Source organism: Candoia aspera, chromosome 2 (assembly GCF_035149785.1).
Source record: "Candoia aspera isolate rCanAsp1 chromosome 2, rCanAsp1.hap2, whole genome shotgun sequence".
Taxonomy (NCBI): domain Eukaryota; kingdom Metazoa; phylum Chordata; class Lepidosauria; order Squamata; family Boidae; genus Candoia; species Candoia aspera.
In genome coordinates, this window is record NC_086154.1 from 9467161 (window position 1) to 9494798 (window position 27638).

General features: G+C 44.8%; 1 protein-coding gene across 1 annotated transcript in view; it reads right to left on the bottom strand.

Annotated features, from left to right (window-relative positions):
- Nucleotides 1-26805, bottom strand: part of LOC134492053 (pregnancy zone protein-like) — a 61672-nt gene extending 34867 nt beyond the window's left edge. The window contains exons 1-17 of the mRNA XM_063296170.1: nt 26632-26805; nt 23456-23639; nt 21746-21911; nt 19851-19903; nt 19203-19223; nt 15141-15309; nt 13830-13914; nt 12193-12316; nt 10096-10210; nt 9483-9592; nt 9037-9198; nt 7734-7958; nt 7012-7075; nt 4963-5099; nt 3980-4129; nt 2154-2327; nt 696-768 (exon numbers count right to left, since the gene is read on the bottom strand). Of these exons, the coding sequence (XP_063152240.1) occupies nt 696-768; nt 2154-2327; nt 3980-4129; nt 4963-5099; nt 7012-7075; nt 7734-7958; nt 9037-9198; nt 9483-9592; nt 10096-10210; nt 12193-12316; nt 13830-13914; nt 15141-15309; nt 19203-19223; nt 19851-19903; nt 21746-21911; nt 23456-23639; nt 26632-26720 (2101 nt within the window). The 5' untranslated portion in view covers nt 26721-26805. The remainder of the gene's footprint in view (nt 1-695; nt 769-2153; nt 2328-3979; nt 4130-4962; nt 5100-7011; nt 7076-7733; nt 7959-9036; nt 9199-9482; nt 9593-10095; nt 10211-12192; nt 12317-13829; nt 13915-15140; nt 15310-19202; nt 19224-19850; nt 19904-21745; nt 21912-23455; nt 23640-26631) is intronic.
- Between the last annotated feature and the right edge of the window lie 833 nt (nt 26806-27638).

A 27638-nucleotide genomic window follows, 5' to 3' on the forward strand; every position in this document is an offset into this window, starting at 1 on the left:
GTTTTATGATAATTTTTATGTCATAAAATCTGCCAGGGAGCTTCTATGGCTGTGGGGTAGGGTGGAACCTGAGTCTTTTATAAAATTTTATGAAGTGTTTTATAAAATTTGTGTGTTTTATACATTTGAGTGTTTTATAAAATTTCTATTTCTATTCCACAGGAGTCATGGCTCCCAGATTTCGGACACATTCTTTAAGTTAGCCCATTTGAGGCACCTCGATTCAAAAACTGTCGCCCTACAATGCACTGTTTTGCCCAGTTAAAGGTTACAAAGTATCAAACAGACATGAGAATTTTAGTAGGATACAGACGGTCTGTTGGTGAAGGTGCAAGATTAGAGGTGGGAAGACCCAGGTTCTGGTCCCTCCTCAGCCACATACGTTCCCTGCGGGACTCTGGGACAGTTGCTCAGCCCAAGAGCCAGTGTGGAGTGGGGGCAAATGCTAGACTAATAATGGGCAGACTCAGGTTCCACCCTACCCCCCAGCCATAGAAGCTCCCTGGCAGATTCTGGGCCAGTCACCATCTCTTGGTTTCACCCACCCCACGGAAAAATTGTGGTTGGGAAAAACTGGAGTGCTAAGTATGCTACCTTAAACTCCTGGTGGAAAGATATGATATAAATGCAATAGATAAATAAATAGAGGACCCCCACCAGCACCATCCACCCTGTCACCCAGTTCAGATTCTTACTGTATTCCAGAATTTCTCTGCAAATATTAGGCTTGTGCATCTTGGTGCTAGTAAAAACTTTGAAACCAATGTCCTGTAAAATAAGCAGAAATACACTATGGAGCAATACGGAAGGCATGAAAAGGAATCTGTCTGTCTGTCTATTGGGAACGCTGCATTCCTGGTCAGAAAATAAAAATGGGTGGAAGAGTGCACCCTTTCCTTTTGGGGATGTGTCAAAAAACAATGTTACGTTGTGAAAATCGTGACACCAAGGCTGGGACTGGGCTAGCCTGATTGAAAATCCAGCCCTCTTCAGCATGGGGTTGGTCTCCATCTTCAGGAAAAAAAACATAGATACAGAGGGAATCTGCCACTGGTTTCTATGGAAGCAGATTTGCAAAATCCACCCAAAGACATATCATCAGGGTGCAGGTAACCGTACTAAGCAGGCATCCTCTCAATCCTTGGTAAAAAACACAAAAAAAATCTGCATACACAACACATCTGGTTTGCTAGTCTGAACAGGTGCTATCAGGCTCCTTCTGGTTTTCTGCAGCTCCATGTGGAAGCTGTGACAAAAAAATGAGAACAACTTTATGTACTTAAAAGCCGACTTTGGGAAAATCATTGTAATAAAGGAAGTCAAAGAGAAAAATGGTTCTGCGTGTCAGCAGCCTCCACTCGTTAATATCAATTATGTACAAAAGTCCTGCATGTTAGGGAAAGCAAAAGATTATTGTTCTTTTTCTAGAAAAAGAAATCCAGGAAAAACAAACTTGAATGCTGTCATACTAATGTGGAAATTAAAATAAACCAGATTTATGGTGACCCACACATCCTTAATCAAAAGTAGTCTAAATACAGGCATTTTCAACTATTTCCCAGCTTCTCTGGAAAATAATTTCCCCCACAGAGAATAATTTCCCCAACGGAGTTAACCAGCCATGTTTCAGGGTCGCCGCTGCGTCCATCGCTCTTAACTCTTCTTGGCAAATTGTATCCTGTTTTAATTTTTTTAAATAATGAAAAAAAATCTCTTTTGGGGAGCATTTGCTCCATTTATATTCCACATTAAACATTTATCATCCATCGTTAAGCCAGTAGTTTAGTAATTGTTTTTTTCACTTTTTTAAATTCTTCTCTTCTTTTCCACTTTCTATCTTAATTAATACTTTTTGTTGGTTTTTATCTTAAAAATCTAGGGGAAAAAAAAACCCTCTTAACTCTTCTCAGGGCCAACCGGTATCCCACATCAGAGAACAGCGACGGGATTACCCCAGCCTGTTTAATTAGTATATTTTTCTAAACAAACTATTTTTACTCATTTTCATCTTTGTTTATTAAGTGCCATTTTTTTTTACCAAATCCCTTGCCCTTGGGCTTGGGTGGCTCAGCCTGAAACAACTTCCCTTTCTAACAATTCTCTGTGCGAAATTCCAAGTTTGGTGAAGCATTTGGTGAGTCAAGGGGGCTTACCCTGAGAACTGCATAGGCATCACCTTCACCATAAGAATAGATATCCGTTTGGTAGCGGATGCCGTCCACAATGATCTTTTTGGGAGGCACGCAGGGGTCTGTGTCTGGGTCTTCCAAATTCTCACTTTCATAGTAGTAGCCTCTGAGGTCTTTTAAAGGCAGCAAATCATAAATCTGAAAACAATGGAATCCCAGTTCAGTATGTCACAAAACAATAAAACCACCCCTGAGACACGTGTGCCTCCTGGTGACTACGGGCCTACATATTATCATTCGATTTATAGCCGACCTTTATTTTGGACAACTCAAGATACATAATGCTCCCGTCTCCTATTTTCCCCACAACAACAACCCTGTAAGGTCAGTTAGGCCGAGAGAGAGAGAGAGAGAGAGAGACTGGCTCAAAGTCATCCAGAACTAGAACTCAGGGTCTCCTGGTTTCTAGGCCAACCCCTTCACCACTACACCACACTGGCTCTCAGTCACGTCCTTGGCAACAATATAGAAGTGTTTTGCCACTGCCTTCTTCCAGCATGTGTCTTCTACCTACAGGGGTTTCCTGGTGGTCTCCCATCCAAATACTAATCAGGCCCAACCCTTCTTGCTCTTTTAGATCAGGCAAAGTCAGCTAGGGGGAGAAGCATCTCGTTTGGCGAGATCTAAAACTGGCACCAAGGCCCAGTCCCTTATGACTCACACTTGTCCCTTCTAGGGATCTGAGGGACCCAGTTATGTTGAAGAGACCAACTTTGGTGTAAAGGTTAGAGGTGCTGGACTAGAAGCAGGAAGAATCTAAGTCCCTAGTCCTGCCGTAGGCACGAAGCCAGCAAAAGGGATTTGGGTCTAGTCCATCCCTCTCAGCCCTAGGAAGGAGGAGACAAGGGCAAACCACTTCTGAAAATGTTGCCAAGAAACTCATCCACATAGTTGCCAGGAGTGAAGACTGACTCGAAGGCTCAAAATAAAAAAGAAAGTTGAAAATATGGGTCCTTATGCATTTCAAGCTATTTTTAAAGAGCCGATTGCCACAAACTTCTCCTGCTCTTTAAGTTGCTTGCTTAACCTCTGATTCACAAACACTTTTTTGGGGGGGGGGCTCATTTGGAGTTTTAAAATAATATCATGGATAGTGCCCCCAAATGAGTGATGTGGGCTAAGCTTGCATATAGGTAGTCTTTGCTTACCAGCTGCAATTAGGACTGGCAACTCTGTCGCTAAGCAATGCAGTTGTTAAGTGAAATGTCACATGACTGTGCCTGACTTACGTCAGTTCCAGCTGCAGTCATTAAGTGCATCACCCACAGGAATTAAGGGTGACATCACATGACCACAACTTGGGAATTCTTGCTGGCTTGGTAGTCCTTGGTAGTCCTTGCTTACCGAATGCAACTGGGACTGGCAACTCTGTCACTAAGTGACACAGTCATTAAGTGAAACATCACGTGACCGTGGCCAACTTACATCACTTCCAGTTGCGGTCATTAAGTGCATCGCCCGCGGTTGTTAAGCGTGACATCACGTGACCGTGGGACGCTGCAACCGTCATAAATACATGCTGGTTGCTGAGTGCCCGAACCACGATCAAGTAACCGTGGGAATGCTGTGACAGCAACAACTTCAAGGGCCAGTCATGAGCCCCCTTTGTCAGCACCCTCGTAACTTTGAACTGTCACTGGATGAGTGGTCAGTAAGCGAGGACTACTTGCATTCACAAAATGGCTGCCATGGGGGCCTGGTTATCACCAAACCTGCCATCCCCAGAAGCCAGAGGAGAAGGGCTGGATGACCCACAGCCCTCCAGGCCCTCCAAGGCAACTTGGCCTCACCGTTTTAGAAGAAAGCTCAGCTTCGGGCTTCAGGAGGAAGACACTCTCGTCAACTGCGTGGACAGCACAGAGGGAGTCGCCCGCAGCCGCAAGATGGAGGTTTATGTTGCTGCCGGGCAGGCCTTCCCGTTCAGCAAATCTCAGCTTCACCTGAGCCACAGAAAAAGACACCAACAAAATCATTCTGGAATCTGCTTCCCTTCTGGGGCTGTCCCCCAGCCCATATTTTACCAGTCTGTTTGATCAGGAAGAGGACCTTGCCTGTTGCTTCTCGAAGACACCTCCTGCCCCAGTGGGAGTCCTGCCTGCAAGCCAACATCTTTCCCCTCAACACCTTTCCTTCTCCATTTAATCCAACGGAGGGAAGGGGGGGGAAGCGCAAGAAGGGGATCACCCTCCTAAAGGGGATCCAGCCCTTCCTCTTTCGCTAGGCACTGTAGGATGAACTCCTGCTCCACCTGGGCCGGCCTGCCTTCCCTCCCTCCCTCCCTCCCTCCCTCCCTCCCTTCCTTCCTTCCTTCCTTCCTTCCTTCCTTCTCCCAAGTTCTGCATAAGCATTTGGTCTGTGCACTGATGGGATTACCACTCTTCTGGGAAATGGGCAGTCGGTCTTCCAGAAGGTTGTTATTCCCACAAGCAAATGCCACATAAACAAGGGTGTCCAGTCCTTCTGGCAGCTGCAGCACACCTGGCTGGAGTGGAGGCAGAGTCCTCCAGCCAGATGGGAGGGGTGAGCCAATTGGACCTCCCTTAGGCTCCTCCTCCGCATGATGCAGAACACCTATGCAGGTGGTTTTGTTCAGCTCTTCTGGGAAAAACACCACCTTCCCATTGAATCACCTTGACCAGGCTTCCACCTGCCTTAGCAGCAGGCTGCCAATGAGATGGAGGTTCCTCGGTGAAGATGGGTCCTCTGCAAGTGGCAAGGGGGGGCATCTTTGGAGCAAGGAGGGTGTGTGGGTGAAGCCTGTTGGCATCCTTACCTTATTTAAGAAACAGGTGTCAACAGGAAAATCTGCAGAGTCTGCCACAAGTTCTCCATTATCCAATATTGAGTACAGAAGGAAGCGGGCCAAAGGAGCAGTTATGACATCCACAGAGAGGTCCAGGGTAAATATTCCTGGTTAAATAAAAGACATTTCAGGGAGACTGAGAAGCTGCAAAGAATTAAGGCCAGGGTGATGCATTTGGAAGGGTTCAGCTGACAGAGGATGGGGTGCAGCCAAAGATGACACTGAAGCAGGTCTAGCAACGACCTTAGAAGAAGCTGGCCAGATGTCCAACCTGCCAATCCAGGCATTAACCTGTCCACTAAGACAATGAACCACCAACCAGCCTGTTCTCTACATGAGCACGCAGGAAAGACTGCATGAAGACTGGGGAGACAGAGGTGGGACAGACTGGCTGAAATCAAGAGCAGTAAGAGGAGTCCACTGTTGCACCTTGCGTTGAAAATGCTTGTGGGGAAAACCACAGAGCAGCATCTTCATGGTGTAGAAATGTGGAGCCTGAGCAAACTGAATAAATTGGCAACTGTATCAGGAGCATCCCCAGAGGGTGTCAAAATAGTAAAGGGGGCAGCCACAATCGTGCAATCAAAGTTGCCATCTTGGCTTTTTTGACATCCTGTCAGCCTTGCGAGGTAGTCCAGCCAAGAAGCACACCCAGAAGTACTAGCTCTATTTTTACTGTGAGATTACATTTACAGAAACTTGGAAGTCTGAAAGGACAGCTCCCCCCTCGCCTTTACAGCCCAAGAAACTAGGGAGGGTCCCTTCTGAGACGTTTGCCATGCCCCCATTCCTGCTGAGGGCTCAGCTGCCTCTTATCTGACCATTGTCTAGTCTGCAGCATTTCCTCCTGTCTTCCAAGGTCATTCCCACATACCATTACATATCCCCTGCAAAGACCTCTGAACCATTTAGGATAAATGTGTAAGATGTTTTGGCCTTCCCACCTAATTGCCAACTGGTTTTTTTTAAGAGTGGAGGTCAGGCTTCAACATTTCACCATAGGTTATATTTCTTTAAAGACTGATGGATGTACCCAGCTATCGGCTGGCCAAATTTATTATTAGAATCATGTGGCTGAGATGGTTTGGCACAACTTTGTATAGAGGGGTATGCAGGGCATGGTCAAAAAAATTGGGTGGCCATGCCCATGTGAGCAAAGCTGTTTTTGACTTCACCCTGCAGATACCCCCGAGCTTGTACGAGGGAACTCTTTCAATGCATCGTATCAGCAGGCTCCTTAAATTCAAAATTCTGCCTTTATAAGTTGGATCTAAGAAGATATGAACATCATCCAGCACATGTGATGTTCCATGGGGAGCCATTTATTTGCCACAGCAAATGACTTTGCCTGATTTCAGAAAAACTAAGCAGAGTCAAAACTGAGTAGCATTTAGATGGGAGATGCACTTAAAAAAGGCAAGGGTTCAATTGTGCTGTCACAGCTACCATCTTGACTTTTTTGCCCCCCCTGCAGACACCCCTGCCCCTGGTCCCTGTTTGACTTAAAGACATTGATTTATAGACTGATCCTTGGCTTGTTCCTTTTTTTGCCCACCAGCGAGGTCTGCCAGTGAGTTTTGTGCATCCGACGATAATGTCCATATATTACTAACACCGCACTGCAATCACAACAAGGATATCTTCAAATGCATTCTACAGATATTTTATTATTTTATTTTATTTTATTTCTATAGCCGCCTATCTCAACAAGTGACTCTGGGCGGCTATAGAAATCAAATAAATAAATAAATAATCTGTGCAATATTCATGCAACCGAGTTGTTGATTAATATAAGTTCACATAATCTGCCTGTGTAAATTTATCTGCCATTGGCATAACGGTCATCGATACATTTTTGAACGTGCTCTTCAATTTCTGTGGCAGACAAAAACTTTTTGGAAATGAGATTTTATTAGTAGCAGCGGGCAGAAAAGGAATAACGGCCTGATCCTTTCATCCATTCATTCCCAAAGGAAAGTGGGTGGAGGGAAAATGGGAAGAGGTAGGAAAACATTTTACCTTTATGATCCTTTACTTTCAGGGTGTAAGTACCAGTGTTCACAGTCTTCCCTTTCGCCACCACCTTCGTGAAAAAACAAAAGGACTTGTCAAGGCCCATGCAGCTGGCCGTGAGCAAAGAAACAAGAGCTACCTAGATTTTTCTGAGGCGGTGTTTTCCAAACTTGACGACTTTAAGACGTGTGGACTTCAACTCCCAGAATTCAACTCCCATGCTGGCTGGGGAATTCTGGGAGTTGAAGTCCACACGTCTTAAAGTCGCCAAGTTGGAAAAACAGTGTTGTAGGTGAAGATGCTAAAGATTTAAAATCCTTTTTCTTTTTTCTTGAAATGTGAGCACCAATGTAAAGGAGCAGTTCCCCTTAAATGGGTAGCTGAAGTAGGAAGAACATGTCTGATTTATCTTACTTGTGGACTTGTTCTGTGCTAAAAACTCAAAAGTATTACATTATTTACTTGACCAAACAAGGAAGGCCCATCAATTAGTTAATGTAGAGTGGCCAGATGTGGGTTGCAGATTTTAATTCTTTTTGCCATTATACAGATATCTGGAGTTTTCCAACCGAGATCTGGTAGCCCTACATGATCCATCCGTCTTTTTGGAAAAAATACTAGAGTTGTGTTCCTCTTGCACTATACTACCACACTAAACTACTCCTCAGATACGCCCTCACTTTTTCAGCTCCTGGGATTGAAATAAAGGCCACTTGGTTCTCACTTACTAAGTAGTGAAAGACAACTTCTTCGTCCTTTATGACATCTGGGTTGAGAATGTAATGGACTGGGATGACTGTATGTTGTCCGCAGCTTAGCGTCCCGGGATGCAATTCCATTTTGAGGTAGCTTTGACTTGGAGAATAGAAACGTGGCGCTGAGAAATGGCCATTTTGCTGATTAGGGGAGACCCAGTTCCTATCGTAGCATGGAGATTCTTTTTGATAAGTTGCCTGGTGAAAAAGAGAAAGGATACAGATGGTGATGATGATGACTTAAACTTGTATGCCACCCAACTCTCAATGACTCTGACCCGGAAATGAGATAAAAGGAATTAAGGTAGCCAGTGTCTTTCATTGATTTAAGTATTTATAAACTGGTTTAGGGGCAACACGCTCAAAATCACAACTCAAACAATGTCCCTCCAGCCACTTGCAATCATCAGGAAACACTACAGGAAAGAGGAACTTCCTAACGGCTCTGCATGGAAAAGGTCAAGTATTGATTGACAGGCTCAAGAATTGTTCTTCAATTAGATGGAAAAAGAATTAAAAGTCTCATTCAGCCTTGATTCCGGGAGCTTACTTTAAGTTCAAATCACAGTTAAGAACGGGGTGTCGCTGTAAAGCTGTTCTTTCCAAAAAATGCTAGCTCGCCAGGGATGCTGAAAAATGTGAGCCCACTTTGCATTAAAAGGCATTCCCAAAGCAGGATACTGTACAGTAAATATATCCATAGAGCCAATTAGGCTTTCAAAAGTGAAAACCGTATAAAATTAGAGTGCGTAAAACTATCAAAGAGCACTCTAAATCAAACAGCGTCCTACATTCAGCCAAAACCCCAACTGAGGAGCTACAGTAGATGATTAGTTGACTTGGTGCCAACCTTAACCGGATAGGGAACCAATGCCACAGTTGGGGCACCTCAGCTATTCAAATGCCAATTCAAATCATTTTTAATCACTCCTGCTTGGTTCCTATTTCCAAAATGTGTGGTTTCTTTTGTAAGGTCTAGAATAGGATCAATGGCTTGCCTCTCGCCAAAAGTCAGGGACAAAAACCTATTTCTGCATAAATCTACACACCTTCTAACTTTGCCTTGATCAAGGTAATGCCAGACTTCCTAGAAAATTAGGCTTGCAGACCCCCAAGAGAAACAGATGAAATTGAAAAGACGAAGGGGAGGAAAAGACGCAGGAGACAGACTGTCCAAGTAAGAATTGTCTAGTTCCACTCATACTTCTATATTCAAAGTAGGAGGCTAACGGTAACACCCCATCTTCTTTAGACCTCCGTCGCTAAGAAGACTCACAGTGAGATGAATGGCGTCATTCGTGAAGTTAGAAGTCTCTATGGAAAAGTGGGCTCGTCCCTCGCCGTCAGTGGTGTAGTGGGAAACGTTCTTTATTTCTGATATTTGAAGCTCAATGGTCTTGTTGGCCATCGGCCTCTTGAGGCCATCCACAAGCTTCATCTACATGTACGAAGCAAACACACAAGCTTAGGAACAGACCCGCTGCTGTGTTAGATGGAACCTTCTGGTCAGGGCAGTTGTGTGAACAGGAGCTGGGCAGGAGGGGAAGAGGAGCTGCTCACCCAAGTTTCTGCAAAGCTTCAGGAGAAGCATCTCTGAAGCTTGGAGTAGGTTGGCTCCAAAGAGTAGGAAGGGCCTGTTGGACTGTCATGCCCACCCGCTGACTCAATAGAGGGGTCCACTGAAATATTTAACCAGGGAGATCATCAACTGGTTTGCCTTACCTCCCCAGAGAAGGGGAGCCCGGGCTTGTAGAAAGCGTCCACATTTTCAAAGGTGATGATGCTGATGGTCGAAGTTATCTGTGTGGTAGCTTTGCCGGTCAGCGCAATGTCTGCCAAAAGGAACCAACAACACAGGCAAAGCTTAGGAGTCACAACAGCAGCTTTTGGTGACTTTTTCACCCCCAGAACCAAACTCCCCAGCCAGCTGATCTGGCAAATTTCATTTCCTGGGCTCAGAGAAAGATTAGAAGTTTTCTTGCCAATAATTCAGGCAATTGGATCATTTAGCCCAGCCCTATGAGTTATATTCTGGCTGAAAATGCTCTTTGGCTGAGTTCTTTCCAATCCCTGCTGATCCTCATCAACCTTTTAGATCAGTGTTTTTCACACTTGGCGACTTTAAGATGTGTAGACTTCAACTCCCAGAATTCCCCAGCTGGCTGGGGAATTCTGGGAGTTGAAGTCCACACATCTTAAAGTCGCCAAGTTTGAAAAATGACGTTTTAGATGAAGATACTAAAGACTGAAGCCGAGACCTTCACTGTGCAAAGCAACTTGTGCTGAACCTAATCTACCTCCAGCCAAGCTATCCTTCACATTCCCCAAACTATACCTGTCCCTTCTTCGGTGATTGTGCCCTCCGCATGGATCTCCATCTGAAATCCATCCCTCTTCATCTGGAATATCTTCAGATCCACCAGGTGAGAGAAGCACCCGTGTATATCAGCCTGCATAAGAAATCATGGAGTAGCAAGTTGCCATGGCAAATTCTCTTACTCTTCCTGTTTTCCTCAAAAACTTTCCTAGGGCAAACCATCTCAGACTGTAGCCTACAGGGACCACCTGTGGTCTGCAACTTGGCCCAGCTGATCTAACGGTAGTCCTCACTTAATGACCATTCATTTAGTGATGGTTCAGACTTACAATGGCGCTGAAAAAAACAACTTACAACCGGTGCTAACACTTAAGACTGTTGCAGCATCCCCACAGTCATGAGATCACAATTTGGGCGCTTGCAACAGGTTCACATTTATGGCTGTTGCAGCATCCCGTGGTCACATGATCGCCATTTTTGACCTTCCTGGCTGGCTTCTGGCAAGCAAAATCAATGGGGAACCGCAAGATTCCCTTAACAACCATGTGGTTTGCTTAATGACCACAGTGATTCACTTAAAGACTGCTGCAAAAAGGTCATAAAATTGGGTTGGATTTGCTTAATGACCGCTTTGCTTAGCAGCTAAAATTTCAGTCTCAATTGTGGTTGTTAAGTGAGGACTACCTGTACTAAAAGACTGCTGAAGAATGGAGAACTTTGGGCATAACTTCACCCTCGACTTAAGTTTTCCGACTATAGCAAAGAAGCCATTTTGACCACCCAGGCTAACTGGGGTGTGTCCACATTTGCACCTAACGATAGCACAAACAGGCCCAGGGAGCAATTCTTCTGCCATCTCCCTGTGATGTTGCCTTCAATTTGACTCCAGCCCATGAGTGGAAAGAAGCTTAAATAATCTTAAATTACATTAATTTCCCCCTTTATCTAACATTATCCAAGGATATCCTCAAGCTGTGTAGAATGTGTTAGGCTTTCTCACCCAGTATCCTGGACCAGAAGTGTCCGCACGAGGCCAAGAAAGTCCAAATGGTGGCCGGGACCGTGTGATTGAAGCCCCGCCCCTTTTTTACATGTGTCATGATGTGGGTACAAAGCGGGTGGGGCTTCAACCGTGTGATGGTGGCTGCCATTTTGACTTTTTTGAACCTTCTCAGGGTGCCTTGAAGACCAGCCTCCTTTAGAAACCTTGCCCCTGTGATTTATTTATAACCTTTATATCCCGCTTTTCCACTAGGTACTCAAGGGGATGCACAGGAGAGCCTCCCTTAATATTATCTTCACAGCCACCCAATAATGTAGGCTGGGCTGAGTCAGTGACCAGCCCAAAGTTGCAGTGACACTATGGTTGAGTGGGGAGACAAATCTGGGCCTCTCCTGGTCCCTAGCCCAATATTTATCACCATTACACTGTCCCACGGTCTGCCCATCCCACTGACAGCCCTTTGAGGCCAGTCCAGGGAAGAGATCCCACAAGACCTACTGGAACTCTGTTGTTAAAGGGTATAACAACAGAATCTTGAAAGCCTGAATGTCTTTTCCCTTCCTTCCTTCTTATATGTACCAATCAAGGTGGGGCAATCTTGAGTTTCTTTCTCACCCTCTCCTCCCTTCCAGGGCTGAGCTCTGGTTTTAATCCTCATTTGCAGCCTAGAGTCACAATCGTGACACACATGGGCATATAAACTTTATATCGATCAATACCTTTTAAGTAAATAAATAAGCAAACAAGCTGCTCTTTGCATAATGGCTGCTGAATCTCTTCTTCAGTGCCACCTCCATATTCCTCTCTGCCAGTGTTTCCCAACCCCAGCAGCTTGAAGATGTGTGGACTTCAACTCCCAGAATTCCCTAGCCAGCATGCTTGAAGATGTGTGGACTTCAACCCCTGCTGAAGTTGCTGGCTGGCTGGGGAATGGGAATTCTGGGAGTTGAAGTCCACACATCTTCAAGCTGCTGGGGTTGGGAAGCACTGCTCTATTCACTCCCCGTGGATTAATTTTGTCCCTGATCGTGTGGACTTCACTTGGACTCCAGTGGAGGAGGAATCTTCCCAGCCCCTGGTCACGGTGTCTCTGCTTCAGTCGTGGGACTCACCTCTCCACTGAATTCTTCGCAGACAGCTTCTGACTCTGTACCGTAACATGAGCTTCTGTAATAGGAATATCTCCGGCAGACCCTGATGTTCACCAGGCCAGGAACGGGCTTCCCATAGGTGTACCTGCAACCAGAAGCAGCCAGAACATTAGAGAAATGAGACAATCTGTCCGCAGCTCCCGGTGGGGAGGAAAGGGTGGGAGAAAAGGAAATGCAGTTACTACTAGTACTCTACTCAATGCCACAGTGGTGTGGAGACAACAGCGTGTTGCCACCAACTTCACTGGCTGGGGTTCTGTTAAGAGAATTGTCCTGAGTAAAACTATAGTGAGCACGCTGCGTACAATGGGAATTGCTCCAGATTGGCAGAGGGTTGTCGCCATGCCCCATAAAGTTAATTGCAAAGTGTTACTGTTCTTTGCATTGCAGCTTGGAGCTTTATGACGGCGTTTTAGAGGCAGTCTGGTGTAGTGGTTAGGGCACCAGGCTGGACCGGTGTTTCCCAACCTTGGCAGCTTTAAGATGTGTGGACTTCAACTCCCAGAATTCCCCAGCCAGCATGGAATTCTGGGAGTTGAAGTAAACACAACTTGCCAAGGTTGGAAAGCACTGGGCTAGAAACTGGGAGACCCTGAGTTCTAGCCCTGCCTTAGGCACGAAGCCAGCTGGGTGACCTTGGGCCAGTTCCTCTCTCTCAGCCCTAGGAAGCAGGCAAGGGCAAACCACTTCTGAAAATGTTGCCAGGAAACTCATCCACGTAGTTGCCAGGAGTGAAGACTGACTTGAAGGCCCAAAGAAAAAAAGGAAGTTGAAAATATGGGTCCTTATGCATTTCAAGCTATTTTTAAAGAGCCGATTGCCACAAACTTCTCCTGCTCTTTAAGTTGCTTGCTTATCCTCTGATTCACAAATACTTTTTTTGGAGGGGGCTCATTTGGAGTTTTAAAATAATATCATGGACAGTGCCCTCAAATGCATGTTGTGGGCTAAGCTTGCATATAGGTAGTCCCTGCTTACCGACTGCAATTGGGACTGGCAACTCAGTCGCTAAGCGGCACAGTCATTAAGTGAAACATCACGTGACAGTGCCCGACTAACATCACTTCCGGTTGTGGTCATTAAGTGCATCACCTGCGGTCATTAAGCGCACGTGACCGCAACTTGTGACTTCCTGCCGGCTTCCCCATTGACTTTGCTAGTTGGAAGCCGGCTGTGAAGGTCGCAAATGGAGATCACGTGACCGCAGGACGCTGCAACCGTCATAAATGCACGCAAATGCAAGAGCAAACCACTTCCAAAAATGTTGCCAAGAAAACTGCAGGGATTCATTCAGGCAGTTGCCAGGAGTCGACGCTGATTCAAAGGTGTGTGTGTGTGTGTCTATAATATTTAACCAAAGGTTTAGCTCTTATGACCCCAGAGAAGAGGAAAGCATCCTGTGCTTTCAAATCTATCACTGCCCCACTGCTAAAAAATGGGACAGTAGGGCTGGCTGAATGCGTCTTGTGCAGCTACAACTGAAAGACGGTTGGCACAGAAGGGGAGAATCTGAATGTCTGTGCCGATGTGAAGAACGAGAAAAAAAATAGTCCTGGCTTTGAGTAAGAAGAAAAGAAGCTCCAACTGTTGCCACTTACTTGCCACAGGCGGTTACAGTCATCTCCTTGTCCAGAATCGTTATGACTTTGGGGACCTTTACTTCCGTATCAAACTTGGGCAACACTACAAGGAAGAACGAAGCACCAGGATAAAGTCAAATTTTTAAAAAAGAAGGAAGGAAAAGAACAGAGTGCTCTCCACTTCATGATGCCCTCATTCCCACAGCAGTAGAGCGAAGAGACAGCGAAAACAATCAGTTTCTGGCTGAGTTGGAGTCGATGGCTGAGAATTAAGCTGCGCAAGGCAGCCGGTTTGATGCAAGTGCTCAGAAGTGCTGGACTAAGAAGCAGAAAATGTGAGATTTAGTCCTCCTTCCGGCCCAAAAGCCAGCTCAGTGACTTTGTGCTGGTGAAAGAATAAAGAGCAGGGTTTTGATTGAATGCTTCTGGCCGCATCTTGATTTTTTTTGACCCCCCCCCCTCCCTGCAGACACCCCTGGACTCCTCTCTGCAGAAGGAATTCCAAAGGAATCTTGAAAGAACAGGTGCAAGGAAGAAAAAAAACCCAAATCAAAGGGATCCTTCATATCCCATTTTTAAGTCAAATTCGAGCCCTCATCCTAATTTATTCTGAAAGAGCAGCAGGGTGACCAGGTGGAGCTTTGGTGACAGCAACTGATCTCTTCCACAACATTCCCGGGGTCATGGGAGGAAAGGAGGGAAAATGGGAGGAATGTATGGCCGCATGTGGGAGTGGGGTGTCAGAGAAAGAGAGCGAAAAAGAGACGAAAAGCAGGATGGACCTCGCTACCTTGGCTCTGCTTGGGCCCAGTTGCAGCATGCAACTTCCAAGAAATTATAAAATTATCCTGAAATAATGAGAAATCAATTCAGGAGTACTCACATTAGGAGTGGCAAGTATTTGGTGGAAATGCAGGATATTTATTTATTAGATTCATATCCTGGCCCCCTCCAAGATGCTCAAGGAGGTCTACCCTCATTCTATCTCCCTAATAACCACAACCCTGCGAGGTAGGTTGGGTTAGGCAATAATGACTGGTCCTTTCTTGGCCTGGGAGGGAGGGACTGAGACAAAGTCCAACAGGGAGCTTCCATGGCTGGAGGGGACCAGAACTTGGGTCTCCCCACTCCTAGTCCAGCCCTTTCCCCACTAGACCACCCTGGATGTTGGGGTGAGACAGAAGGCTTGGCCGTTTTTGTCTGACATTTATAATGTGTCTTGCCCCCAAAATCAGTGCAATAAAACATACAACCCAACGACCACCGCCCCACTTCATTTGGGGATGGGCAAATGGGCGCCGGGCACCGGAGGCATCTAATCCGTCTCACCGTATTCATCCACCACAAAGGAATGTTCAACCTTTCTTCCAGAAACCTTCTGGGCCACAAGTTTGTAGGTGCCCAAGGCGGGCTCAGAAGCCAGAGGAAATCTCAGCTGGCCAAGGCCCACCTTCAGTAGCACATCTCTCCACTGGAACACCCGGTTTCTCTTGGGGTCCTGCGAATCCCAAGAAAGCAGGGTCACAAGATGTGAGTAAGCATTGCTGCCGTTGCTAATCTTAAACAGTCCGAAATCTGGTGATCTACCATAGCTGCTCTGTCTTCTGCAGAACATTATGCCCATTCGTTCTAAGCTAAGCAAGCCTATGCAAGAACTAAGCTTAGCTTAGTTCTAAGCTGAGGACTCGTTGCCTTGGACTACTGTAAGCCTGGGAGTAAAGCTCGGTTAAACTCAAAGAGACTGCGCCAGCAAAGGGTTGGACTGTGGTCCTCCTTCTGACTAGAATTGCACTCTTACCTCTGTGTGCATGTATTCACTTAATGTTGATTACTCCCTGTATTTTAAAGCTGATGGCAGGAGCAGCTGACACAAAACCAAAATAACATAAATTCAGATTTTCCCTCTCTGATGCCCTTCCAATGTCCTGGATTATTGCCCCCATCATCCCCAATTAGTGCACCTCACAGTCATGCTAGCTGAGGATGGCCGGATTGTAGACCATGACACCTGGAGGGCAGCAGGTACGGAAAGGCTGAAAGAGATCATATCAAATGCTAGTCTGATTCTTAAAAGTATTTAAAAATCTTTCTTACAAGTGCTTTAATTATTGGTTTATTCTCAGTTTAGCCTGCTTGTTGTGTTTTCTTCTTCTACGGGTGAGACAGCCCCTTAATAGAGGGGCTTAGAGCCCCTCCCACCTCCCACCAGATTGGAATTTTTATAGCCACTTGGATTCTATATTTATTTATATTATATTTTTATATTTGTAACTTGTTTTTACTTTTTATGGGATTTTAATGTTTATTGTTAAAGTATGAATTTTATTGTAAACCACCCAGAGTCCCTCTTTTGGGGGAGATGGGCGGTGACAAAATTTGAATAAGAAATAATAAATAAATATTTGTGATGAAAGGTCATGCATCTGCTCCTTAAAGAATGAATGAATTAGTCAAATCCATCTATCCATTCACCTTTAAAATCAGCCTCTAATATCCACCACGTACAGAATTATTCCTTCTGAAATAAAAAGTTTTGTAACCCATCGATCTAAAAAAAGGGTTAGAGGTGACAGTTGGATAGGAGTTCTGCCAGCAAACTTAGGTGGATCGTAGTTCAAAGCAAATGTCAACTTTGCCCTCTTGTGAGTACTGTAACAGCGCCCAGATTTCCAAATTCTAGTGATCTGGTTACTTCTAGCAACTGACCTTGTGAGATCAATATAGACCAGGGTTTCTCAACCAGGGTTCCGTGGCACCCTAGGGTTCCGAGTGAGGTCACTCGAGGTTCCCTGGGACATCACGATTTATTTTAAAAGTTATTTCAAATGTGGGCAACTTCACCTTAAACAGGTAAGTTTCATTCTTTATTTTCAGTTCAAGAACACTGTGAATGCATATAGACAGGCCTACCTGTGAAACGAATAGAATAATTTTGTAACTTCTGGCCTTTTTTTTTTTTTTTTTTAATCGTATGGCACAGCAGTTCGGTGTTCATGCTGCTTTTTTTCTTGCTGGGAAATCCTTGTGAGGTCCAGCAGCCAGATGTGTAGACTATTTAGCCGTGACAAGCCACGTTGCCCGGGGTGCACCACAAGGAGGCTAGTCTGCATTGCACCTAGTTGGGCCGAGAGAGGGTGACTGGCCCAAGGCCACCCAGCTGGCTTTCATGCCCAAGGTGGGACTAGAACTCACAGACTCCTGGTTTCTAGTCCAAAACCTTAGCCACTAGACCAAACTGGGTCTCTACTTCTGGTCTATGTTTGAGCCTGAATGTGCAGGGGTTCCCCGAGGCCTGACAAATATTTCAAGGGTTCCTCCAGGGTCAGAAGGTTGAGAAAGGCTGGTATATACAGTACATTCCATAAGTGGATATTAATGATCAACACTTATCAACCAGATGCCTTGTCACCTCCAAGGAAAGAAAAGGAAAACTTCTATTCCCTTAAAAAAAAAAAAGGAGGAGGAAAAATCCTCAGCCTATTCTGCATCATCACTTGTGAATCTTGTCCATGCCCCAAATGGTACATCTGGGCTTTCATCCATCGATGCCTGCGGCTGAGTTAAATGGAACTTATTGCCAAGTAACCCCTCATAAAATGGCAGCCACAGTTAATATTTAATGCCATTTTGCTTCTCTGTTTGTTTTCACTGCTGTATCATATCAAATCTTTGCTCAAGATAACCCACAGTTACTTTTATGACTTATCTGATGTGCCAGCAGCCAGATAAAATAGGGCATGCATGAGACAGCAGACAGCAGCTGATCAAATATTGCACAAATCTTTTCAAACAATGAGGAATACTTGACTGCTAAGGTTTTGCAGTTACAGCACCTGCCTGAAATCTCATTTCTGTAAGCCAATGCCCACATTCTGCTATTAGATCTAGTACCAAACAATTTAGCTTTGCTTGGTTTCTAATTTCTACAACCTTAGATTTGTTTCACCTTCTTTCCATAGCCATTTTAAAATTCAAATCACAATTCACATGTATAGTCCTGGGATCTATTTTCTTTTTTTATATATCTGTATGTACTTTTCTGGTAGACAATCTCTGACAAACCTATTTCCCTCCATTATTTTTATTAATGCATGCATTTGGGATATGCATTTTCTTCTGATATGCCCTTCTATATAAAGTAGTTTGATTTGTCTGTGACTACTCTGCAAAATAAAGTGTGAACATTGACTTACAGTAATTTCATTGCAATGTACAGGACTAATTCAGTCTGCACATTACTGCAAATCAGGTATACTGGCATTAAAGTATCAAGCGAACAATCCCTTCTACTGTCTTCTATGTGTGTAGACAGTTTTGCATGTAATTATAGATGCCTACACCATATCCTATAGAATCCTATAGCCACTAGACTTTGGGTCCATCAGAATACAGGGTTGTTGTTGTGGGGAAAATAGGAGGAGGAAGGAGTACTGGGCATGTTTGCCACCTTGAGCGGCCTTGATAAATAACTCAAGGTGGCGAACATACCCAATATGTTTGGGATAAAAAAAAAATAAAGAAGCAAATCTTCTCCAATTTCCTTCACCCTTCAAACAATCCATACTGAGCAGATTAGAGTCGATGCAAATTGAAATGTAGTACATGTGGACAATATCCAATTTGGGAAGTCTGTTGCAAGTGGTTCAAGGCCTTGGTGGTTTGAAGATTGCAATAAAACAAAGATGATCTTTGAACACAATTTCCCCCAAGTGAATAAGTGAAATCTCTTTCAAAAATGAAAAGTCTCCTAACAGCAGCTGATAGAACCGGTGGGTTTTCAATGGACTTGGCCACTAATGCTCCCTTGATTTTCTGTAGAAATTCTATAGAATCCATCTGCATCCGTCAAAGGCGTTTCTCTCTCAACGCAATTGGAGATGGAACGTGTGAACAAGACTCCTTTCCCACCAGTTAGTATTAACAGGGCAACCTGGTGGGATTCATACAGGAGAATTTCCCAAGTAATTTAGCCAAGCAAACTTTGCATACTTGCAAAAGTTAATTGCCTTGATTTTTATTGGGGTGCAAAGGAATCAGACAAGAATGTAATTGCTTGTTGGTGACCAGAATGTAATTGCTGCTCATATATGCTACTAGAGCTTTATGGTAGTGTCCAGAGAGAACTACCTTAATTTTATTTTCCCTATAACAACCCAGTAAGATAGATTTATTGATTTAACGCAAATAAAGAACAGAAAGAGGGGGCGGGGCTTCAGTTGCAAAGGCAGGCATGGGTGTCATCTTGACCTTTATGGCCCACTCCTGCAGATGACCCTGATGGAATGATAAGGGAGTCAAAGTTCAGGTCATCAGAAAAATGCCCCGGTTGGAGGATCCTGTTATTGGTTAATCAGTTAACAATTACTATGGGAAGGGGACTTAGTGACTTACCTCGAGGTAGACCAAAGGAAACTGTGGAAGGAAACAAATTTAAAACAAAATCAGAAACAGGAATGAATTGGAGCAGAATTTCTCAACCTGGCCAACTTCAAGATGGGTGGACGTCAACTCCCTAAATTCCCCAGCCAGCATGGCCATTGCTAAGCATTCTGGGAATTGAAATCCACACATCTCAAAGTTGCCCAGGTATGGAAACGCTGCATTAGAGCTTACTTGAAGCCAAATGTTGACCCCCTCCCTCGCTTTTGTGTGACACGGTCCCACGCCACCAAGGAGAACGTGTTCATGGGTGCAGTGGGACTACCAAAGCAGGATGTGGGGACAGAGATCCAAGGCCCATAATGGACACTTGTGGGTCCTTTCTCTCCCCAGCCCAACTGGGTTCATGCAGTGACACATTCTCATCACCTACACATTTGGACACACCTGAAGAAATACCAATTATCATCTACACTTGCTCCACCAGGACCATCCATGGTAGGAGCACTACTTCAGAAGGACTCTGCTCCCAAGGCTCCATCCGGGTAAACAGAACTTTAACAAAGAGATTTAACAAGCTTTCAAGGGAAGTATCAATCCCCAGATATTGGCATTAGCTGAACAACTACCTTAAAAAGGTCGCTGCATAATGGAACATACCTTCTCATTCACAGGAAGGAAATCTTTATCCAGAGAGACAATACGAATTAGAACTGCGGAAGCAAGAGGAAAAGCATTTTCATATGGATAAAAGATTATTACATTGAATCATGTTATATTGTTATGCCACTCTTCCTCCACAAGAACAGATGTCTTCCCAAATCCCCTTTTTTGCACCCCACCAACCACAATTGTTCCAAATCAATGGCACAATTACTTCCTATTCTGAGATGGAAGACCCCCAAAGCTGTTTTGAAAACCCTAAAATAAATGTATCATAAAGAAAATCCAAATCCACCATATGCCATCTTTTATCTTTATGTTCTACATTTTACGCTCTATTGATTTTATTATAATTTCTTTGTTTGATTGTTGTGAGCTGCCCAGAGTCGTTGAGCATCAGGCAGAATACAAGTTTAATAAATTATTGTTGTTGTTGTTGTTATTATTATTTCCAGACTCAGGGGGAAAATAACCAGAAAAAGGGGGCCTGAAACACCACTGCCACATTTACTGCTGTTTTAACCATCCATCCATCCATCCATCCAAAAAAAAAAAAGTCTACAGCCATGTAACATGCATATATGTTATGACTCAACAGAGCACAGCTAAGATGCCAGGATCAGTCCCTAGCAAATGTAAAAACAAAATATATATGGGAAGGCCCTACTCAAAATTATTTTACTGATAAAGGTCCACAATAAAAAAATCAACTATTGATGTAAGGCAGCATTTCTCAACTCTGGCAGCTTTCAGATGTGTGGACTAAAATTCCCAGAATTCCCCAGCCAGCATGCTAGCTGGGGAATTCTGGGAGTCCACACATCTGAAAGCTGTCAAGGTTGAGAAACATTGATCTAAGGGGTCAATAAATAACAAACAAACAGGTTTTCGGTCTTGTGGAATGCAAGAGAGCAAAGATGTGGATCACCTTTGAACTGCCAAGGGCTAATTTTGCATCTTTTTTCTTACTAAGATAAGATCCGGTAAGAAAAAAGTCACTTCCCAAAACATTTTAATTCCCCCCAACCCCTTTAGAGTTGAGTTTAATAAATACACTTATTTATTTATCCATTTACTTACTTACTCAGGTTTATAGGCTGTTTCAGCTGTGACCCAGTTGTAACAGGCTAATTCATTTAATATATAAATGAACATTTTGGCTCATTACACTGAAATCTGGCCACAATTTGCACTACAAAAGAGACGCCAAGGCCAGGAAAATGGGACCAGGGGACTTATGCGTTTGCCCACCCCCGACCCCAGCTAAAAGCAAGGCCGTTTGTTAGATACCACAAAAGCACAAAAGGTTGAACTGAGATCATATACAATTGGCAGAGAATTATTCCAATAGAAGGGAGTATCTCTAGCTCAGAGCTGGACTGTGGAGTTCTTGGTGCTCTCTGAGCTTGGCTGTTTCCTTGGAGACGTTTCATTACCCAAGTAGCTAATACCATCAAGGCACGCCCCCATCAGCACTGGCAGGGCAAGCTACTGTATGTAAGTAGGCAGGAAACCCCCCAGTCCCTCGCACTGATGATGCGATCGAGTTGGGTGATGAAAGGTCTGCAGGCAAACAGCCAAGCTCAGAGAGCACCAAGGACTCCACAGATCGGTGTTTCTCAACTTGGCAAGGCTGGCTGGGGAATTCTGGGAGTTGAAGTCCACACATCTTAACTGTGGAGTCCTTGGTGCCCTCTGAGCTTGGTTGTTGGCTTGCAGACGTTTCATTACCCAACTAGGTAGCATCATCAGTGTGAGATGATGATGGTGGTTATACCTGCATGGATGATGCTACCTACTTGGGTAATGAAACATCTGCAACGAACAACCAAGCTCAGAGGGCACCAAGGACTTCATGGAGAATTATTCCCTTTCCAGAGCCATGTACTTACCTTCCTGTTGTGGTTTGTAGATGGGTTTGTCAGTCTGAACAAAGACAAGGCTCTCCTGATTTTTGACATACAGTCTTTTCCGATTCAGGTACTTCAGGGTTGACCCTGTTATCTCCACTGTGACAAGCACTATGTGGGAGCCAAAGGACCTTTCCCATTTGGGGAGCTGGAGAGGGGAGAAAGAGAGGAACCTTAGATTTTCTAGAGTTGAGCATCGTGGCTGCTGACTGGCCCTGCCAAAGATTCAAAGCCTGGGAAGGTCATGTGACTCTGGGCAGCTGACAGCAATTTAACATATCAACAATAGCAAAGATAAGTAAAATAATGATAATAATCAGTACAGTACTGACACTGAGGTGTGTGTCAATCTCCCTCCTCCAAAGACATGCCAGTTATATCAACCAGGCTCACCTAACATCCTGGGGGAACAGCCCAGTTTTAAAAGCCTTCCAGAAGGCCAACAGGGATGGCCTTGTGCCTAGAGAGGGGACAACTAACATTTCCTAGCATTTTCCTCCCAGAGAGAAGGGAGGGGAAGGGAAGGGAAGGGAAGGGAAGGGAAGGGAAGGGAAGGGAAGGGAAGGGAAGGGAAGGGAAGGGACGGGACGGGACGGGACGGGACGGGAAGACTGTCTATTGACTGTCAGTTGTGTGTCTCAGTGAATACAGCTGCCAAAGTTCCAAATGAATATTAAAACTATTATTGTTGGTTTGATTGCTCCAAGTATTGTTGATATTGCTATTAATACAGTGTAGTGGCTTCTTCTTGGACTGCAAGAAGATCCAACCAGTCCATCCTCCAGGAAATAAAGCCAGACTGCTCACTTGAGGGAATGATATTAAAGGCAAAACTGAAATACTTTGGCCACATAATGAGAAGACAGGACACCCTGGAGAAGATGCTGATGCTAGGGAGAGTGGAAGGCAAAAGGAAGAGGGGCCGACCAAGGGCAAGATGGATGGATGATATTCTAGAGGTGACGGACTCGTCCCTGGGGGAGCTGGGGGTGTTGACGACTGACAGGAAGCTCTGGCGTGGGCTGGTCCATGAAGTCACGAAGAGTCGGAAGCGACTAAACGAATAAACAACAACAAACAGTGTAGTGGCAATGCAGAAGACCACTATTATTTTGAGGAGTTTAAGTGACATGCTTTGATTTTTCTCCTTCACACGAAGAAGCTTACAGTTTATTTTGAGTTATACTAATGTTTAGCTGGCTTGGTTTTTATATCTGTTTGAAATAGCAGGGGGTGTGGGAGAAGAGAAAACCCCAAGATTGATTTTGTTAAGCATCAGCTAATCTGTATAGCTTCCCAGGCTCCTGGATTGAACAGGTGCTCCAGACTCTGGGAACTCTCCAGTCAAGGTCGGATCCTGCAGCCTCTGCACCACAGGAACAGGGTGATGAGGTTTTAGGGCCAGTTTATAATAAAGCTTAAAATCTCTTTATTCACTGGCATGTTTATTGTCTCTGGATCAAAAAGAACCAGTTGTCTGAGCACCTGGGACACTTGGCAGAACATGCAGTCATAGTAATATCATACAGCAATAATGGAAAAACATTCATCTTCTCCTGTTCCAAAAATTACGTCCAAGCAAATTTTTATTGGGCTGTTATTTAACTGCTGTATTGTACCTGGAGATCCTGACAAAACCACCACTCCCTTTGCTTAGAGTTAGAAACACAAGAGCTCCCCAAATGCTGTCACCTGAAATGGGGTGCACTGGAAGAGGTCTTTCTTGGAGACCTCTTCCCTTAGGAGGGTCCTGTTCTGCAAGCCATATTCCATGGTAATGCTCAGCGTTACTGGCTCAGTCAGGTGACTCATCTGGACACAGATCTTCTGGGAGGTTTCCGTGGGGACAACAACAGGCACCAGGACCAGGTATTGCCTGGAAAGGGAAAAACAGCACCAGTCAGAGGACCAGAGAATAAAGACAGGCATCCCCCCCCCCCACCGCATGAGTAGCAACTCCCAGAGTTTACTATCAAAGGTAATTTCCCCAGATTTGTTGTATTTTATTTGTTATTATATTTCCTACAGTGTGCAATATTTTTAGGGGAAGGTTCTATATTTTGCAACAATAAGGTACACTATTTTTTTTTCCTGAAAAAGGGCTTTCAAAAGGTCCAGGTAGTCAGTAGGCATTGTTTAGCGACTGTTCGCAGTTATGACGGTGGTAGAAACGTAACCTTGCCACCAATCCTCACATTTACAACTTTCACAGGCCTGTAAAGCCAAGGAAAACTGAAGTCAGATTGTGAGCACAGCTGCAGTTTCAGTCAGTGACTGCTTTACTTACTGGTCGAGTTACCGGTCTCAGTTGTGGTTGCTAAACAAGGACTAATATCCTCTATTAGGGTGGTAGTTATTCCAGAGGAAGGAAGGAAGGAAGGAAGGAAGGAGGGAAGGAGGGAAGGAGGGAAGGAAGGAAGGAAGGAGGGAAGGAGGGAAGGAAGGAAGGAAGGAGGGAGGGAGGGAAGGGAGGGAAGGAAGGAGGGAAGGAGGGAAGGAAGGAAGGAAGGAGGGAGGGAAGTTTTCAGTGGCTGAAGGGAAATAATTGGCAGATAATCATGTATTTGCCCCTGAAGAAGTTATCCAGATTAAAAGAAGAGACTTTGTTCAGCATATGGCTACCCATCTCACTTTTCATCAAATTGTATTGGCCAACGTTTAAAAGCGAACATAACCCGTCACCCTGTTGGTGCAGGAAACTTACTAAAATAATCTAAGATCAGTGGTGATACAGCTCTGCTAGGAACACTTTAGTGTACCCAGCAGTGTTCAACGAGACTTATGGTTGTGAAGTCATTTTCAGCGCTCAGTCAAAATCCCCCTTCCTATCATTTGAACTTGCGTCAGTCCTAGCTGTTAGTGCCGAGAAGGTTAATTTGCATCATTCTCCAAGTAACAGCCCTTCAAATGTCTGAAAACACTTGACGTATCATCTCTTCATGGTTCTACCTTCTATCTTTCCTCACAAATTTCTTTTCCAGCCCCCACAGGAAACAGCAATTGAAACTCGCAAAACCAGTTGGGGGGACATTTCAGCTCTGCAGGACCTTCTGCTGCTGACCTCAAGATGTGCAGGAATTACAAATCCTGATTTCTTTATGAAAGAGTTGAACTAAAATTAATCTGGAGATTTCTCACCCTTTCCCCTGGATTAAACAAGAGAGTTTTCCTAGCACACTACGTGTGTAAACTAGATACTCAGCACAAGAATGTAGCACACCCAATATTCCTTTCTCATGGTTTATGTTCCATGCAGTCAACATCAGTGGACTATGATTCCTAAAAGCTTCTGTGATCCCGAATCAGTTATTCTTGGGGAGGGGGCAGGACAAGATTAGTTTTTGTACTGAAAACAAAATCAAAGAGCTAAAGCAATGTTTCTCAACCTTGGGAACTTTAAGATGTGTGGACTTCAACTCCCAGAATTCCCCAGCCAGCTTGCTGGCTGGGGAATTCTGGGAGTTGAAGTCCAACCCATCTTAATGTTGCTGAGATTGAGAAACACCGACCTAAAGGAATAGATGGGAAGCAGCTAATTTCCTTTGATGAAGGAGTTAAAAGCTTAGCTTAGCCTCCCCACCAGGCCTGCAGATTCCCTTCCAAGCCAGGATTACTGGCCTGACCCATCACTGATTTTGGGGACCATCCCCAGCTACAGAAACACCTCAGAACAGCTCCACAGTGCTGAACCACAGATCTGTCTAAACAGCATTCAACAATAGCTGACCAAATTTTGGGGGGAGGAAGCCCAGAAGTAGGACATTGGCAGTGAGTACCTATCCTAGCTATAGGGTGCAGTCTCCTCTACGCCTGCCACCATCACAGATCCCAGGTTTAGGTCAGCTCCTGGGTGACTGTGTAACAGCCAGTGGCTGAGCTTACCCGATACATGGAATTCAGCTACAGGTAGTCCTTGTTTAGTGACCACAATTGGCACTGGCAACTTGGTTGTTAAGCAAAGCGGTCGCTAAGTGAAACATCACAATTTTATGATCCAGCTTCAGCCTTCCTTGGCTTTAAAGACCTATGAAGGTCATAAATGCAAGGCCTGGTCACAAAGTTACTTTTTTACAGCCGTCATGACTGTGAATGGTTGCTGTACGAGGCAGTGGCTAAACGAGGACTACCTGTACTTAGTTAAGCCGTTTGCTGGAGTAGCAGCATAAGCTAATCCAAAGGTCTGGGACAATGCATTGACTAATTAAAAAAAAAGATGAAGCAACATTAACTCTAATAAAGGCTAGCATGGTATGCACATGCCCAGTTTAGTTAAGCAGGTCATGCAAATGTAGCCACAGCGTCACGGTCTAATCTACCTCACAGAGTTGTTCTTGGGGGGGTGGACAGGGGGAAGGCAATTTAGCAATTGGTAAATATACCTTCTTGAGCCCCTGGAGAAAAAGAGGAAAAAGAAATCCATCAAATAAATGAGTTGACAGCCACTGAATGAAGCCTGTTCTTCTTGACCAGCTCTCACAGACTCCTGGTTTCCAGCCTGGTGCCTTTAACCCCTACCCCACCCTGGCTAATGCATTTATTCCATCTTCGTCAGTTTTGCAAAAAGTCAGGACAGGGTAGCAATGAAAGCATTGGTGTCAAGAGCAAGGAGGCCCGGGTTCAAAACCCCCCTTGGCCACCAAAGGACGCCAGGCAGCCAGTCGCTATCCCTTAGCCTGGCCTCCCTCCCAGGGTTGTTGTGAGGCCAAAATAGGAAGAAGGGCTATGCACGCTGCCTGGAACTTCAGCAGGAAAGCCGGGGTAGCGATCTAAGAAAAAATAAGGAAGTAATGGACAAGCCCATTTTCCCTCCTGGGAAGCCAGAATCAATATTCGGGGGGAAATGAGGAAGAGACGGGGAAGCTGCTTACGGTTCTGTGGTCGATGTTAAGGCCTCCCCGAGGAGGAGGAAGAGCCCCAGGAGAATGTGGGGTCCTGCAAGTATCCGGTTGTTCCCCATTGTGCGGCGAGGACAGCTGGTGGAGGAGTCACAGCTGGTGGGTCAGAGAGGACAGGCAGCTGTCCACCTCTCCTGCGCTGTCCTTTGCTAGCCTTTTATACACTGCTGCCTGCAAACACAAGGACACACACACACACACACACACTCCTCTCTACCCCCAGCGGTTATTGCTTTGGCTTGCTGCCTGTTTGCACAGCTAAGAGGCCTGCATGCCCGTGTCCCCCTGTCCATGCATGTTTGTGTGAGCTGGGCTGTATGTTGTACTAGGCAACACGCCAAGGTCAGAAATAGGGACACGGCTTGAGCAATGTGCGCAAACAGGCTTTGTTCCTCTCTACCCCACCCCCCAGTGCAGGTTCCATCTGTTTCTCAAGCCGTAAGGGTTGTTTGTTTGTTTATATTAGATTTTAACATATTTTCTGTGCTTTTAACTGAGTATACCCCATCCTCCTCATGCTGGACTTCAACCCTAATAAAGATTTGTTTGTTTGCAAGCCCTAAAGGGATACAGTAAGGCCAAGGCAGGGGAGCTGAAGCCAGGCCTCCAAATTGCTATCTGTACTCCGTGAAAATGACTTTTTTTTAAAAGACTTTTTTATCCTGCCTTTTATCCCACCTTTATGATTTTTATAAATAACTGAAGGTGAGGAACATACATCCATGCATTGCTCACTTGGCAGCCATGTATATTTATTTTGTATTTATTTTATATTTTAACTGTTGTAATTGTAATTGTTTTAATGGTTTTGTAGTTTTATTGTTGTAAGCCACCCAGAGTCACTCGCTGAGATGGGCAACTATAGAAATCAAATAAATAAATAAACAAACATACCTAATTCTCCTTCCTCCTCCTATTTTCCCCACAACAACAACCCTGTGAGGTGAGTTGGGCTGAGAGAGAATGGCTGGCCCAAAGTC